General features: G+C 43.5%; 3 protein-coding genes across 5 annotated transcripts in view; 2 read left to right on the forward strand and 1 right to left on the reverse strand.

Annotated features, from left to right (window-relative positions):
- Positions 1 to 17,942, reverse strand: part of COBL (cordon-bleu WH2 repeat protein) — a 1,088,462-nt gene that overhangs the window by 675,102 nt on the left and 395,418 nt on the right. The gene's annotated exons all lie outside the window — the stretch shown is intronic.
- LOC310830149 (uncharacterized protein) overlaps positions 1 to 17,942 on the forward strand; it is a 318,853-nt gene that overhangs the window by 246,201 nt on the left and 54,710 nt on the right. The gene's annotated exons all lie outside the window — the stretch shown is intronic.
- INO80C (INO80 complex subunit C) overlaps positions 1 to 17,942 on the forward strand; it is a 29,952-nt gene that overhangs the window by 5,798 nt on the left and 6,212 nt on the right. For all 3 annotated transcript variants that reach the window (XR_014557499.1, XM_083709950.1, XM_083709951.1), the window contains exons 2-3: positions 8,810 to 8,920; positions 10,368 to 10,479. Coding sequence is in view for 2 of the 3 variants with exons in the window: in XM_083709950.1 (XP_083566076.1) it covers positions 8,810 to 8,920; positions 10,368 to 10,479 (223 nt within the window). In the remaining variant the exon portion in view is untranslated. The remainder of the gene's footprint in view (positions 1 to 8,809; positions 8,921 to 10,367; positions 10,480 to 17,942) is intronic.

A 17,942-nucleotide genomic window follows, 5' to 3' on the forward strand; every position in this document is an offset into this window, starting at 1 on the left:
GGCGAAGCGTGGGGGGTGCAGGGGGGGCTGGCCGCACCGGGCGCAACATCTGGGGGTTAGGGTTAGGGGGCACAAATCCACGGGTTGGGGGCGCAAATCCACGGGTTAAGGGGTGCAAATTACTTGCCTTGCCCCGGGTGCTGACAGCCCACGCTACGCCACTGAGTATTATCAATGTGTGGCGAGCCTCAGGTTCCGTGCCACCGGTCTTCCATATCCAGCTCTTCCACTAAGGATCTCAAGAATAATGCCATGTTATAATCACAATACCATGGATAGCATTGCTTATTGAACAGGGGGGGAAAGTCTTGCCCCATTCCATGCAAGAGATTCTGAATCTGTAGAAATCAGTAGATGAAGCATGGAGAGAAGTATTATAGCCTACTAATTTCTACAAAATAAGCTACTTGTTGAAAGCGTAGGAGCCAAGGCTGTTAATAAAGTTAGCAGCTCTGCATGTTAGATATGTTCAGCTAAGAGATAGTGACTGACCCAAAGTGAGTTTCATGGCTGATGTAAGAATCTGAACCCAGAACTCTTCAGTCTAAAAAAATTAGTCTACCTTTGACAAAACAACTGCTGTATTGTTCTTCTTTGGCTTTTGTTTTTAGTAGCCTATCAAGAAACAAATATTTCTTTGTGAAATTGTGTGTTTGTGTGTGTTCAAGTGTCACAAAATAGGCTCCCCTATCCATGTGCCTCTGATCTTCTATACAGGGTATATTTTGTTCCTAAGATTACCAGGTGGAAAGGTTTCAGTACATTTAATGATTCGTCAAAAGAAGGAACTTGCATGATATTTTATTTAAAAGATTTAAGACACTGTCCTCACAAGGTAGTTTACAAAATGTTACAAACAATAAAATAACCCATCAACCCTACTGATTGAAAACAGGAGCAATAATTTTTTAAAACAACAACAGTGTGTTACAATTAGCTAAAGACAGACTGAAATAAAATTCAGTTACAGATAGGTAGCCGTGTTGGTCTGCCATAGTCAAAACAAAAAAAATTCCTTCCAGTAGCACCTTAAAGACCAACTAAGTTAGTTCTTGGTATGAGCTTTCGTGTGCATGCACACTTCTTCAGATACACTGAAACAGAAGTCACCAGACCCTTCTATATAGTGAGAAGGTGGGGAGGGGTATTACTCAGAAGGGTGGTGGGAATGGGTGATTGGCAGATAGCTGTGATGAGCCTGTTGACGACTCTTAACGACTGCAATAGGTCTTACAGGAAAAAGCAAGGGGTGAGAAGGTGAAAAGTGGCTTTGTTATGTATAATGAGATAAGAATCCAATGTCTTTGTTCAGACCAGGTCTCTCCATGGTTTTAAGTTTGGTGATAAGTTGCAATTCAGCAGCTTCTCTTTCCAGTCTATTTCTGAAATTCCTTTGTAGTAAAACAGCTACTTTGAGATCTTGTATAGAATGTCCTGGGAGATTGAAGTGTTCTCCTACTGGTTTCTCTGTCTTGTGATTCCTGATGTCCGATTTATGTCCGTTTATTCTTTGATGTAAGATCTGGCCTGTTTGTCCAATATAGAGAGCTGAAGGACACTGTTGGCATTTGATGGCATACACAATGTTAGACGATGAGCAATTAAATAGTCCCGAGATGGTATGTGTGATGTTGTTGGGGCCAGTAATGGTGTTGTCCGGGTGTATGTGGCAGCAAAGTTGGCATCTGGGTTTATTGCAGGCTCTGGTGCCAGTGTCCGTGTTAGGTCTGGTTGTAGTATTATTGTGGGTTAGGAGTTGTTTAAGGTTGGGTGGCTGTCTGTAGGCAATGAAAGGTCTTCCTCCCAGAGCTTGAGAAAGAGAACTGTCATTGTCCAGGAGAGGTTGTAGATCTCTGATGATGCGTTGTACTGTTTTAACTTGGGAGCTGTATGTGATGACTAGAGGTGTTCTGTTATTTTCTTTTTTGGGTCTGTCTTGCAGCAAGTTCTCTCTGGGTATCAGTCTGGCTCTGTTGATCTGTTGTCTAACTTCATCTGCTGGGTATTTTAGTTCTAAAAAGGTTTGCTGTAGATTTAGTTCTAAAAAGGATTTTAAAAAGGATTTTAGTTCTAAAAAGGTTTGCTGTATCTACAGACAGAGACTCTCACCTAACAGATCTACAGCAAACCTATAGAAGGGTCTGGTGACTTCTGTTTCAGTGTATCTGAAGAAGTATGCATGCACACGAAAGCTCATACCAAGAACTAACTTAGTTGGTCTTTAAGGTGCTACTGGAAGGATTTTTTTTGTTGTTTTGAAATAAAATTGACCATGGGCCACTTGAAGGCTGGAAGTGTATTTGCCTAAGAAGGAGGTTAGAATAATTTAGTCTGGGTTTAATCAAACATGTCTCACAAGTTTTCCTCAGATAGGCTGACTTGCCAGCTGCAACTGAATGGGTAAAAAGTGCTTCTGCCTACCTATATGGCCTGCACATCTATGGACAACACTGAGTCCAGGAAGCTTCCCAGATTGTGTACCCATCTCCTCAGGGAGAATGCAATCCCACCGAGAACCAGAGACAAATATCCATTCATACCAGCAGTTTTCCCAACCCAGAACAATCCAGTTTATCTGGATTAAGCTTCAGCTTGTTTGCCAACATCTAGCCCCAAACTGCCTCCAGACACCTGTTTCCAGATTTCATCGGATAAACTCCACCTGCTTCAATCCTTGTTTGTGGAAACTGTTAAAGATGTGTGTGTAGTCTCCCTATCAGCTTCTGGATTAAGTTGTTGCATGTTACAGATTTCTGAACAAAGAAGGCAGCAACAAGTTTATAAATAGGAATGTAATCTAAAAATGAACAGTCTTCTACCCCCAAGAGGATTTGTGCTACCCCAAAGAGGATTTGTTGCATATTCAGTTTGAAAAAGGCTGCCCTGGCAAATTGCAAAGAACTGTTTCCTATTTACTTTGCCTTTGGATTACCCCTGCCTGGGAACCAATCAAGAACAGATTATAGAACTTTCCCCATTATGTTGCTTTAGGGATTTAAAAGGGGAGGAGGAGGGCTTTATTTTTATTTCCCAAAGTGTAAAAAGCCTCAGATTCTCAAGATTCTAGATTTGCTTCTTTTGGACAAACTAGAATAGGCTTCCTCAAACTTGGCCCTCCAGATGTTTTTGGCCTACAACTCCCATGATCCCTAGCTAGCAGGACCAGTGGTCGGGGATGATGGGAACTGTAGTCTCAAAACATTGAGGGCCAAGTTTGAGGAAGCCTGAACTAGAACAATGCCCTCCCTAAGGAAACATGGTTGCTGTTGTTTTTGCCGCTGCAGCACCTGGTCCTCTCTAGATGTTTTGGACTACAATTCCTATAAGCTCCAGCCAGCATGGCCAGTGGTCAGGGATGACAGGGATTGTCCAAAATATCTGGAAGAGCACCAGGTTGTGGAATAAAGATCAGCAGAAAGGAGGCCAGCATTTTCTCCCAGAATGTCTATACTAGCCAAGATGGACATTGTTTGGAGTAGGGCAAACAGAACCAAGTATCTGACCACATTCTTGGGTTTCAATTGCAATGCCGCCAATACAAAAATGACTAGAAGACTCTGGACGCTTTCGCTGTTGACTCCTGAACAATGGTCGTGTCAGGGTTGAGTGCAGAGCTAAAACTCCATAATTATGCAACCACTGTTGCTGTGCTGGAGGTTTGGGAATTTCCAGGTTGTGGATGTTAAAAAATTTGCTGTAATAAACATGTTCTTCAGTATGCCTTTAACATGACCTAAGATAACCCTTCTAAAACCCTGAACATCACTTGTATGTATAAATAAATAAATAAAGTTCAGCCAAGTGTTGTGCTATGAAACAAAAGTTTTCCAAAGTTCAGCTATATACTTAAGAGGAGGCCAAGAGAGCCCTGCCACTGCAGTGAAACTTCCTGTGTCACAGATTGACACATCTGTTTCCTCCAGGAGTTTAATGGAAATGTTACCATCTTTGTTAGTATGCTTGAGCCTTTCAAAATGTTGCGCTCAAGTACACACACACACACACACACACACACACACACACACGTTTATAGAGCTTGCTTGAGACAACTTTATTCCACCACTGATGTGACTAAATCTACTAGTATTTCATATATTTCAGTATTTTGGCTCTCAAAGCACAAACTTAAAAAAAAGATAACCATTTGAAAGTAATTTAGTGATGCAACCTAAGAGGCAGTGATGTTAAATTCTTGAGAATAATCTTTTGGAGAATATTCTCAAGAATATTTTCGATTAATGAGGTGTCTGCATTTAAAGCAGCTGTGTAGACAATACAGAATTTACAGTTTGTGGAGAATATTCTCTGGAGAATTTTCTAGCCGAGAATATTCTCCGGAGAATATTCTCACCTCACATCACTACTGTTGTTGCTTTTTAATCAAGACTCCATGAAGTTATTCTTTGCTGCCAGAATGCACTACAGAGAACATAGAAAAGCTATCCATCACTTTGTCAGAAGTGGTCCAGTTGCATGCATAAAATAGTAAACAGTCCTTCTTGGACCAGCTAGTTTCAAACTATTTTGAACTGCTATTATTTTAAAGCATTATTTTGAATGTGCAAATCAACATCTACATACCAGAACTGGTCATTGTCTGGGTTCTTGCAGGGGGTGCTCCTCTCCAGACAGCAGTCAAGGGATTGGAAATATATTTTGTCAAACAGTCCCCCTCGCAAGGGGTCAGGTTTAGGCGAGGTTTTTCTGATTATGGAGCACATGTGCTCAGGCACGACTTCACAGCACTAAGAGGGGGCTCCGAAACAGCCCAGAGTCTGGAAGAAAAGCCCGTAGCTCTAACAAATGAAGCATGCCCCCCCCCCTTGTGTTATTCAAATAAGATTATAAATGCACTAAGATGTCACATTGAAGAAAAAGAAGTGTTTTGAGAGGAAAGGGAATTCTGTGGCCCTCCAGATGTTTTACTGCAAGTACCATCTTCCCAGCTATGCTGACTGGGTCAGATGTGAGTTGGAGTCTGGAAGCTGGATGCAAATAAATTCAGACATCCAAAAGCTATAATCCAGAGATTTCTTGCCCATGCTTCCACCTCTGAAGATCAGAGTTGTTCTCGCTTGCTCACTTTTTTAAAATGTGGAAGCCTGGGACCAAAGAGCTATTGCTGAATAAGGGAAAACTATTGTCTAAAATGTATAAATTGTTATTGGAATGGGAAACAAAAGACGAGCTGGTTAAAGCGTCAATGACCAACTGGGCAATGGATATAGGGTACAATATAGAACAAAACCTCTGGGAGAAACTTTGGAAGAATGATTTGAGATTTACTGCATGCTACATATTGAAAGAGAACTATATGAAAATGATCTATAGATTGTATTTAATTCCAAGTAAATTAGATAAGATGTATAATGCAGAATCGGATTTGTGTTGGAAATGTAAAGAAGGAAACTTTTTTCATATGTGGTGGGCATGCAAAAAAGTTTCAAAATATTGGGAAATGATATCTAATGAGATTGAAAAAAATGTTCAGAACAACTTTCCCCAAATAACCAGAAGCATTTCTGTTAAGGATTGTTCAGACGGAGGTTCCCAGGAGTCAGAAAAAATTATGTATGCAACAACAGTGGCTCAGATTTTGCTAGCTCAAAAATGGAAAGTGAGGGAGGTCCCAAGGAAGGAAAACTGGCAACTCAAGATGATAGAATATGTAGTTAGCAGGCCTAACAAGCAGAATAAGACAGCCAGAAGAGCAGGTATTTAAAGAGGAGTGGAATTTTTTTGTCAAGTATATTGAAAACAATTGTACACAGTTGAAAACACTGGCAGTATTAAAGTTAAATTCAACAGTATAATAAAGACTGAAGTAATGTAAGATAGGAAAATAGAATTAGATGGATATATCAAAATATGCAGGGATGGTGAATAATTAAATGAACCTTGAAAGGGGAGGGAAGTCAATGGATGTATGGTATAATAAAAGATGTTTAATTTGAAATGTAAAATTTGTAAATTTTATAAAAATTATATATATGATATATATGTAAAAAATGTAGAATACGGACCCCCCCCCCCAAAAGTCCTGGTTCGTGTCATAATCTTGGATGTTGCTCTCAACAGCATCTTTGAACATGTTTACTTCTCTTTCTGATGGTGTGTGTGATACTGGAGTTTTTACAACTGATCTGAGGGACATATCTTTGTTTGAAGACCAGCAATTTCACGTGTGCTGTGGCAGACTCAGAGAGAGAGAGAGAATTTAGGTTGCCAGTGTGTACTCTGGAGCCTAGAGCTGATAAATGGGCACTTCCTCATTTCCATGTTATATAATACAGCCCTAATTAAAACCAAGACTCAAAAGAAGCTTTGTGAAGTCCGGAATTCTTAATCTTGGTTCCACTAACACAAGAATATACACAATGTGCTTTGTCGCTTTCCAGAATTCCAAATTCAAAGTGAAGCTAGACTGTTCTTGGCTCAGTTGTGGATTGTATAAATGGGTCCTGAGATGGCAGAGCCCTTTCAGCAACAGAGACTTAGATTGTTGTTCTTTGGAAAGCTCCTTCAAAAAACAATGTTAAACTGATTTTAATAAAACGTCTTTCTCAGTAACTAACTGTCACCCGAAGACAGCAGGGTGGGGACTTAGCCCCCATAGAAATATTTCAAGCCCTTCTGTCACTTTTCAGGTTTCATTATGAAAAGGATGAATAACCAGTTTACTTCCAGAGAAGTAAAATTTAAGGAAGCAACGTGCAGGTAGTATTCAGTCCAGCTGATTAATAAGGCGTAAGCCTGTTCCACTTTCCAGTGTTCTGGCAAAGGATAGCTGGCAAGCACATCATTTAAAATGATTTACAAATTAATATATTTTGAATAAATTATAGAACTTTCATCTAGGTTCTAGTTATTTTGCACTATCTCTGTGCCAGGAAAAGCTTTGCCTGCTTAATTCTGTATATTGGGTGCATTAAAGACACAAGAGCGGGGCGTACATAGAGACCATAGCAAGCGAATGCTATTGGTCATGTAAGGCTCAGAAAGGCTGACAATTTTTTTTATTCTGTACAGTTATTAAAGGTCTGTGAGAAGCCCCATCTTATACATTCTAGCCCTCCTCAGGCATTCTTCTATGTCAGGCATGTCCAAAGTCTGCTTTGGGGGCCTAATCCTGTCCACTGGTCGGTTTAATCCAGCCCCTGTGGCAGTTTATTTCCTGGGGTAAAATCCTAAAAATACCTCAACAACATCAATCCTTAAAAAAAAAATTCAACAACTCCAACCCTAAAAAAGCTCAACTAGTTCAACAACTTTGGGGTAAAATCATTAAAAAAACCCTTAAAAACTTCAATCCTAAAAAAGGTTAACAACTTGGTTGGCCCTTTGGTCAGCTCTCATGGCCCTTCAATTCATCAAATCTGGTCCTCTTTGGAAAAAGTTTGGACACCACTGTTCTATGTAAACCAGCCTCCCAAACTAACCTGGTGCCAGGTGCATTCCGCGCCTCAAAACCATCCAGTTACGATCAAGCAAAGATTTATTGTTGCCTTGTTTGTGCCACAGCCAATCTGTGAGAAGCCGAGGACGAGGGAGCAAGGACGGCATGGCTGACTGTCACATAGAAGAGGGAGCAAGCTTGCTTTCTCCTGCTCTTTCGGGTACGACTCGAACCAGAAAGGAGATTCTGACAAAACTTTCTGACATTAAGAGCTGTTCAACGTTGGAACAGTCTCCCTCAGGACGTTCTGGGCTCTCCTTCCTTGGAGGTTTTTAAGCAGAGGTTGGATGGTCATCTGTCATGGATGCTTGAGCTGAGATTCCTGCATTGCAGGGGGTTGGACTAGATGATCCTATGGGTGCCTTCCAACTCTACCCTTCTGTGGTTGTCCTTTAATCTTCCTGCCACACTTGCCATTCTCTCCTCTCACACCCTTTGAGAACCTTTACTGAAGCAACAGGTAGTTCGCCCTTCCTACCTGCTTCGTTTCCAGTAAAACCTCCTGAATTTCTTAAGGCTTTTAATTAAAAAAAAAATTAACCATGATTGTTTCTGCCTTAGCCTCAAGAACTCTGAAGCACAATTGGCAGAATTCAATGCAGCCAGTCTGTCTGTGGATTTATTTTTGCTCCATCAGAGGCATCCACTAGGAGAAATGGAAATGGAGATGTCAATTCCCTTTTCCCATTGCAGCCACCCTTCCCAAATCTGTCCCAGAGGGTTGGGGGACCTTCGGGAATAGAGACAAGAGGGAATAAGAGAAAATTGCCTATCTTCCTCTTGTATTGGTAGACATCTCCATTGCTCTAGAACGAAGGCACTGGATTTCACTCCATATTTTGAAATGCTCTAGCCGTGCTCACTAGCCCCCCCCACACACACTTGACTTGTATGATCTCTGTAAATTCGATGTTCCACAAATTATGTACAGTGGTACCTTGGGTTAAGAACTTAATTTGTTCTGGAGGTCCGTTCTTAACCCAAAACTGTTCTTAACCTGAAGCACCACTTTAGCTAATGGGGCTTCCCGCTGTTGCTGCGCCACCGGAGCAGGATTTCTGTTCTCATCCTGAAGCAAAGTTCTTAACCCGAGGTATTATTTCTGGGTTAGTGGAATCTGTAACCTGAAGCGTGTGTAACCTGAAGCATATGTAACCCGAGGTACCACTGTATTTCTGTATTTCCGCACATAAATTGGGTTAAGATTAGTCACAACCAGCAGACCATTGTAAGTGGCTTGTGAGCAGAACCCACAGCAGGTAAATGGGTGTTGTGGGGTGGGGAGATGTGAAGTCGCATTTTTGCTCACTTGTGTGTTTCCTTCTCAAACCTGACAAATCTTTTTCCCCCCAGAATACCAGTGCAGAGACAGTGACTGAAAACAAAACCGTGACCACAGATCCCAGTACAGGGCCAGTAGAAACATCTATAAAACCATTGCCTTTTAAGTCTCCAAGCTTCGTCGTAAGTATATAGTTATACATGCTTAATATTTTATCCACCATGACACTGGTCTTGAAACTTTCCAGATATGAGGCATACTGTATATTGTGCCCAAACCTGCAATGTAGGGCCCACTTAAATGTATATGCCCAACGCTCTCCCCCCCCCTCCCCTTTGCCACACTACTTTTTCTTGTTCTCTCCTCCTTTTTTGGTTGCTGTTTTTCTTCTTTCTTCCATTTATTTGTTTGTTTGTTTGTTTTTAAAACTCAAGAGCTGGTCATAGCAAATAAATGCTGAAACAAGTTGCTTTTACTTGATACCTGAATCCCACCAGGGAGGGGCTAGCTGGATCTCCAAGGCAGGGAGCTGAATAGGCTGGGTGCCACAACAAAGAAGGCCTTTTCTACCATACCCACCAACCCAGGGGTCGGCAAACTATGGCTCACGGGCTGGATCCGGCCCAATTGCCCTCAGGATCTGGCCCACGGACGGACCGTGGATCGTATGGATTCTGTTCGTTAAATTTTTTTCCTGCACCGCCATTTTTTGGGGGGCGCCATTCCCCCCCCCACACACACACACCATGGCGCTTCCTCCCTCCTCCTGGCTTTTCCCCACCCTGCATAGAGGAGGAAGGGAGCTGGGCTGAGCTGGCTGAGCGCCATTTTGGGCAGCGCCTCTCTGGAACCAGCCAGCCCTTTCGGGCCGATCGTCCTGCCGCCGCCGCCAGCCTCTGCCACTTGCAAGGGCAGGCACAGGAGGGCAGGCACAGGGAGAGCGCAGCGCCAACAGCAGCAGAAGCATAGGTAGGCAGGGGGAGGGGAGGGGTTGGGGAAGTCCTTAAGTCATTGGCCTCCCTGGCATGTGGTAGAAATAGGCAGCCCAATGTCTACACTCTGCAGTTTTTGCTAGTTACATTAATTAATTTTAGATGGACATGTATGGTAAAAAAAATTAAAAGAGGGGGGCAATGTTGTAGGTTGTGCCTAGGAATAGGTCCCAGGTCTAAAAACTGAAAATGCAAGACTGTTCTTTCCAATAGTACACTGCTGCATTAACAACACTGGATAGTATTCAACTAAGTTCTCAGATCCATTGAAATTACTGAACCTCAGTTAGTCATCATGTCTGTTAAACTTCAATGGATCTAGTAGGACTACCATTGAATACCACCCACAGGATTTTACTCAGGCTTCCTTTATTTGAAGAAAAATAACGTTTCCATAAAACTTTTCTCATTAAAAGTCTATTTCTCCATTTTATTCATTTTATCCAAGCGCACTAGTTTCGGTACAGGTCAAAATGTCCTCCTGTTGGTTGCTGCTAAAGAAATGTTGTTCACTTTTTGCCTAACTTCAGCTAAATGGGTGAAATAATTTTAGTAGCAATTCAGTCCAGCAACAAAATGCTACTTTGAGTGTATTAATAGTGCATTTGTTTTTTAAACCCACTTTTAACCATTCCAGCACTCTGGCATTGGTGGAGCTGCAGCTGGAAAGAAGAACAGAACCTGGAAGAACCTGAAACAAATCCTTGCATCAGAAAGGGCATTGCCATGGCAACTCAATGATCCAAGCTGTAAGCTGCTTAGATGCTTTCCATGTATTTATAAATAACAGCTTTCTTGAAAATACACCTAAATTGTTTTCTCTGCAGGAGATAGATTGTGACCAAGTTTACCTATGCAATTAAAGATCAGGTGGGCATTTTTCACCATAAAAAGGAAAGGCGCATGAATGAAATGACATGGGACTGGGGTATAAATTACCTGCAAAGGGTGAGAAATGTGAATGCAAATAGCACTGGTTCACTTGGGACTATCCACTGCTTTCTCTGTGTGTGTTAGAGTGCCATCCTGTGCATCCTGTACGTTTCCGAGCACAATTCAAAGTGTTGGTGCTGACCTTTAAAGCCCTAAACGGCCTCGGTCCAGTATATCTGAAGGAGCGTCTCCTCCCCCATCGTTCTGCCCGGACACTGAGGTCCAGCTCCGAGGGCCTTCTGGCAGTTCCCTCACTGCGAGAGGCCAAGTTACAGGGAACCAGGCAGAGGGCCTTCTCGGTAGTGGCGCCCGCCCTGTGGAATGCCCTCCCATCAGATGTCAAAGCAATAAACATCTACCTGACATTCAGAAGACATCTGAAGGCAGCCCTGTTCAGGGAAGTTTTTAATATGTGACATTTTAGTGTATCTTTCATCTTTGTTGGAAGCCGCCCAGAGTGGCTGGGGAAACCCAGCCAGATGGGCGGGGTACAAATAAATTATTATTATTATTATTATTATTATTATTATTATTATTATTATTATTATTATGTCTGCTCAGAAGTAAGTCCTGCTGAGTTCCTGTGTGAATTCAGTCTGCATATAACACAATTGGCACCTTTAAAAATAATAATCAGTCTTTCATAGTTGTCCATTCTCCACTAGCTGTAATAGCAAAATACTAAGGACAGATAACAAGATAACATCATTGTCATGGCTATCTAGTTAACTTCCACAGGCAACTAACTGGCTGGCTGCTGTAGGAAACAGAATACGGAAATTGTGTAATCTTGATCTAATTTAAGAATGCATATTCTCAAGAAATTAAGTTTTGCAAACCATACGCCTTGAGTTTTCAGCCTAACAACTTTGTGTGAAGAGATTCTTTGAATTAACAATGAGGTTTTGTGCACATTTCAGTTGCAGCATTTTGGCAAGCCTCTAGTGTCCTGGTGCCCATACTTATCAGCAGTACCTTGATAGTGCAAACTTTTTTAAAAAATCAATGTAGGGCACTGGCTTTCAGGCTTCTTGCCATCATGGAACTCTTTCCACATTTATTTTTCCACCAGGGAACTCTGAAGAATCACAGAATATTCTGGTTTGTGTTCTAGGGTGCACACTCAATTCATAGACCTGCCTAGGGATTATTGAGCCTATGGAATCTCAGAAGCACATTCTTATACAGTGGTGCCCCGCAAGACAAACGCCTCGCAAGACGAAAAACCCGCTAGACGAAAGGGTTTTCCGTTTTGGAGGCGCTTCTCAAAATGAATTTCCCTATGGGCTTGCTTTGCAAGAAGAAAGCCCATAGGGAAATCTCCGGGGACCTCTTTTAAATGCTAGCGTGGGGAGCAAAGCCTTCCCCCCCCCTCCGGCCTTCAGAAGAGGTCCAGGAAGGCCGGCAGGGGCCGAAAGGCTTTGCTCCCCACCGCCAGCATTTTGCAAGCAGTCCGGGATAGCAGGGAAGCGCTTCCCGCTATCCCGGATGGCTTTTGAAGGCAGGCGGGGGGGAGCAAAGACTTTTGCCCCCCGCCCGCCTTCAGAAGAGGTCCTGGACCTCTTCTGAAGGCGGGCGGGGGGCAAAAGTCTTTGTCCCCCCTGCCTGCCTTCCCGGGGGCTTTAAAATTGCCCCGGGACAGCTGTCCCGGGGCGATTTAAAAGCCCCCGGACGGCTTTTGAAGGCAGGCGGGGGGGGAGCTGAAGGGTTCGCTGCCGCCTGCCAGCATTTTAAGATCGCCCCGGGACAGCGGAGAAATCTCCGCTGTCCTGGGAAGGCAGGCGGGGGGGAAACAAAGACTTTCGCCCCCCGCCGGCCTTCAGAAGAGGTCGGGGGACAGACTGTCCCCGGACCTGGTCTGAAGGCGGTTTCCATAGGAACGCATTAATTGATTTTTAATGCATTCCTATGGGAAACCGTGCTTCGCAAGACGAAAAACTCGCAAGACGAAAAGACTTGCGGAACGAATTAATTTCGTCTTGCGAGGCACCACTGTATTCCCTAGAGGCTGTGCATTTCATGGTGTGGCTGGTATTCTCAGAAAACTACATTTTACAAGACCGATGATGGCAGACAATCTTTAAGAAATCCCTGATAAGCAGTCAGTGGCCCCCAGACTTCCTAGAAACACCACCGGACTAGAGTGCTAACAGCCAAGCCAACCCTAAGATTTCTTGCAAGACTGCCGAATTAACTTGGTGTAACCTAAAGCATATAGACATAAGAAAAGAAAAGAAAGAAAATGTGTGTTTCTCATAGTAGAGCCGTTGCTCTATTGTAGACCATCTGACTTAGATGTAGAGGGTTCCGGGTTCAGTCTTTGGCACCTTCCAGTAGAGATAGGAAATATTTCCTGGCTGAAACCCCAGAGAAGTGCTGTAAGTAAGTGTGGACTGTTTTGAACTAGCTGGATTTGGTATAAAGCAACTTCCCTTGATCTATGTTCAGAACATGGGCCAAGAAGTGTGCTAAGAAAATGCAATAAAAAAGGACTGTAGCTGGAAACCATGCAGTGCTGATACAACTTTGGTCAGGAGCTAGTGTCTTACTTTGGATGTAATTCTATGCCTCTGGATTGTTATATCTGTTTTATTTACAAATGTATAACACCCTATTCTTTGTCAGACACACCCAGACTTATAGCTGGACTGGATGTTATGGCTGCAGAGTAACTCACAACATGATGGGGGTTCCAACTCATGCAGTGAGTTACTGCATGTGGCAGTGGAGAGGATTAGTCCTGCGGGAGTGGCCACTTCCCCATGGGGATAGTAACATCTTCACTAACTCCCAGTGTAAAACATAGCCCCTTTAATATTTTTTGCAGCCACTTAACTAGGATTAAAGGAAAGTGGCAGTAGAAGGCTTTATTAGACTTTAATTCTTTGCGCAGAAATAAACGTGCCACTAAGTGTTTTTCAGCATGCTGGCCTTAGCCTGGTGTGTTCCTAGTGCCTTGTAGCTGGCAACCTGCTGCTGATGCTATTTCTACTGCATTCTCTGGTTTCAGAAATAAATTTGCATATATTAGAAAGGTGGTTAGAAAGCAAACAGTTGAAGGATGTAAAAACATCTGCTCGGGAGTATTTTTCAGAAGATATTCATGCCATACATAATGATTAAAAGAAGCTGATCTGCTAACTTGGAAATGCTTCAGCCATAAAATCTGTACTAAAATCATCTGAGAGGAAGCGAGCTACAAAGACACAAAATAGCTTTGTGGTGAATATATGCTGAAATTGAGGATATTTTAAAGCACTTTGCCTGTAGAAATGTTTGCTTGTGGCAGTGTTTGCTATTACTCCCTAGGCAACTCCAGTAACTAGGAATTTCCAACTCCTCATTTAAGCATTCACACAATTTTCTAGGTCATTGACCAGGCTTAAAGTGGTACACGCTTAAAGATTTATCTGATTTAAAAGATTAGCTTATGCTCTCTCCACGCACCCTGGATTATATTAGTCTTGAGCAATGTTTGTGGTCATAATATGAGAGGCATATGCCAAAGGCTGTGTTTTTCATATATAATGTTGATGAACCTGCAAGCTACAGGGTGTTCAAAAAGTAACTATACACTTATGGACAATGTAATATAGGTGGTGTATGGTGACTTTTTGAACACCCTGTATTTGCAGTATATAACAGCAATTTCTCCCAGCCAGTTGCCTACATTTAGGTTCCACTTTCAGATCTGGAGACTAAACTCTTCTTCTCATCTAGCAACAGAGATCTGCACCAATAGTTGGTACAAAGGCACATACATTTCCCTTCTATGTTGAATGTCCTATTGACCCTATTGGATGCATCTTTCAATGTGACTAGAGATGCATATCAACATCTGAGGTCACAGGTCATTGCTCACATGGGTGATGCTGTGGTCGAAAGCACTGAGCCTCTTGGGCTTGGTGATCAGAAGGTCGGCAGTTCAAATCCCCACAATGAGTTGAGCTCCCATTGCTCGGTCCCTGCTCCTGCCAACCTAGCAGTTCAAAAGCATGACAGTGCAAGGAGATAAATAGGGACCGCTTCGGCAGGAACGTAAATGGTGTTTCTGTGCGCTGCTCTGGTTTCGCCAGAAGCGGTTTAGTAATGCTGGCCACATGACCCGGAAAAACTGTCTGCGGACAAATGCCGGCTCCCTCGACCAGTAAAGCGAGATGAGCGCCGCAACCCCAGAGTCGTTTACAACTGGAGTTAACTGTCAGGAGTCCTTTACCTTTACCTTTTTACTGTTGAATTGGGATGTTTGTTTTTATCTTTCTCTCTTGCTATTTATAATTAGCATTTTGTATTAGTCATTTAGCACCATAAATGTGCATACTAATCTTTTTTTTTAAGTAACAACAAAAAGACAGATTCCTGCTTCACAGGCGCTTACAATCTAGAATTTGATGCAGGGGATGCAATGGTATAAAGAAGGGTAAACAGTGAAAGAATATGTTCGGTTCAGTGACACACACTTAGGTAGATGAGAAGTAAGGGAATAAGCCAAATTCTTAATGGAAAAGGTAGGGTTTATGGAGGTTTGAAGGAAGAAAAACAGCTGACTTAATGTAATAATAATAATAATAATAATAATAATAATAATAATAATAATAATATCTTTATTGTCATTGCCCCCTCTCGGGGACAACGAAATTACTTGGCTGCTCCATCCACCCAGGTAGGGCACTCCACACAAAATCAAAACAACTATAAAAACACTAATTAAAACAATACAGTATAATACAGCAAGGAAGATTAGATGACTTTCAAAGTCCAGGCTTCCCATTCAGGGCCGAGATCGCTCTGGAGAAGAAGCTGTTCTTAAGACGGCTCGTTCTTGTCTTCATCGTCCTGTATCTCCGTCCCGACGGCAGGAGCTCGAAGAGACAGTGACCAGGATGCGATGGATCTTTTACTATGTCCAGTGCCTTCCTATGGCACCTTGTGGCATAAATCTGCTCTAAGGTGGAGAGTGGGCAGCCAACAATGCTCTCTGCTGCCTTAACAACTCTGCCCAACCCCATCCTGTCCTGGGTAGTACAGCTTCCGTACCACACACATAAGCCATAAGTGAGCACGCTCTCAATGGCACAGTGATAGAAGGCAAGCAGCAGTTTCTGCGGAAGATAATGTAATTAATGTAATTGGGAGTTCCAGGCGCAAGGGAGAAAAGGTGGTCATTTGAGAGATTGAGTGATCAGTCCTATATGTTTCTACTCAGAAGTCTCATAGAATGGAGCAAGGCTTATTTCCAGGTTAACGGGTATAAGATTGCATCCTAAGAACTTTGGATGACTGGGGATGGAGCTGGAGAGCAAAGGTTTGTGTGGGTGGAGAGATAAGGCAACACCAAGAAGTATTTGAAGCTACAAATAAGTATGTGCTAGATCTGGGAGTGGATGAGAAAGTTTGTGTAGGGATTTTAAAAGAGGCACCATGTAGTCTGCGACACCACATCTTGAGCAAAATTGGTGAAACCACTATTTAAGACAATAATTTGAGTAATGTCAGCATTTACCGTAAATTTCGCTCCATAACACGCAGTTTTTTTCTCCTAGAAAGTAAGGGAAAATGTCTGTGCGTGTTATGGAGCGAATGCCTACAGATGGAGGGGGAATTTGCTGCAGTCGTGAGCAGTCCGTGGCTCGCTTTGAAACAGCGTCTCCTGTCAGCTAGCGGAGCCGGGAGGAGGGAGAGAAGCAGAGCGGGAGTTGGCTGCTTTAAAACAACCCCGTGCTCTCTGTCCCTGCCTGCAGTTTTTTGCTGTCCGATTTTGGATTGGCCACTGTAGGGGCTGTGTGTGTGTGTGTGTGTGTGTGTGTGTGTGTGTGTGTGTGCTTGAGCTATCGTTCTCCTCCTCCTGCTTCCCCTTCACTCTCCCTGCGCCCTTGCGACTTTAGAATTGACACTCTGTGTGTCTGTGTCTGTGTGTGTGTGTGAGGGCTCCTTCTCTTGCTTCCGGTTCACTCTCCCAGCGCCCCTGCGCGCCCCTGCGACTTTAGGATTGACACTGTGTGTCTGTGTGTGTGTGTGTGTGAGGCATCGTTCTCCTTCTCTTGCTTCCCGTTCACTCTCCCAGCGCCCCTGCGCGCCCCTGCGACTTTAGGATTGACACTGTGTGTCTGTGTGTGTCTGTGAGGGCTCCTTCTCCTTCTCTTGCTTCCATTCACTCTCCCAGCGCCCCTGCGCTCTCCCAGCGCCCTGCGACTTTAGGGCCAGTTCTCTCTCTGTGTGTGTGTCTGTTTTGACCTCACTGCTTGTTGGGGGAGAGTGTTGGTCGCAATTTTTCTTGATTTGTCTCAGAGTGGTTACTATCGTGGTTTCCTTGCCGGGGAGGAGGGAGAGACGCAGAGCCTGCTTGTTTTAAAGGAGCAAAGCCGGAGAGGAGCCTCTCCTGCATTATTCGCAGCATCCTTCTCCACACCCCCCACGTGTGCTCCTTGTCCCTTGAGGTTTTTTCCTTCCCTCCCCACTTAAAACGTGGTTACAAATCACGGATCCACATGGATCCTCAGGATTTTTGTATTGGGCTACCCCAAACTCACTGTCAGATCACATGTCTGTGGCCACAGCATGAACCACAAAAATCATACATCCACTGTTTCATTTAGAATATTTTTTTCTTGTTTTCCTCCTCTAAAAACTGCGTGCGTGTTATGGTCAGGTGTGTGTTATAGAGCGAAAAATACGGTAATTTGGTTTAGTACTTGCTAGTGGTGTGCTCCACATTGTTTCGCTAGACAATGCAACCTGACTCTTCCATGCTTAAAAAAAGGTAAAGAACCCCTGACAGTTAAGTCCAGTTGCGAACGACTCTGGGTTGCAACGCTCATCTCGCTTTACTGGCCGAGGGAGCCGGCGTTTCCCGCAGACAGTTTTTCCGGGTCGTGTGGTCAGTTCTGGCGAACCACAGCAGGGCATGGAAATGCCGTTTACCTTCCCGCTGGAGCAGTACCTATTTATCTACTTAGACTTTTTGGTGTGCTTTCGAACTGCTAGGTTGGCAGGAGTTGGGACCGAGCAACAGGAGCTCACCCCGTCGCGGGGATTCGAACCGCCGACCTTCCGATCAGCAAGCCCAAGGCTTAGTAAGGATGAATGCTTTCTGCAAATGCATTCAAGCTGACAAAGCTAGTGTGCTCTGCATGTGAACAATGTCCTGCCATCACTGCCACTAGCCTCTCTCTCAATTAAGGGTGTGGATTCTCAGGGACTGGAAACAGGACTCCAGTCAAATTGATGGAATGATTCTAGTCAGGCCTCAGGCCCAAGAATTTGTAAATTAAGAACTGCT

This window comes from Podarcis gaigeae (assembly GCF_964106915.1).
Source record: "Podarcis gaigeae genome assembly, chromosome: 13".
Lineage (NCBI taxonomy): Eukaryota > Metazoa > Chordata > Lepidosauria > Squamata > Lacertidae > Podarcis > Podarcis gaigeae.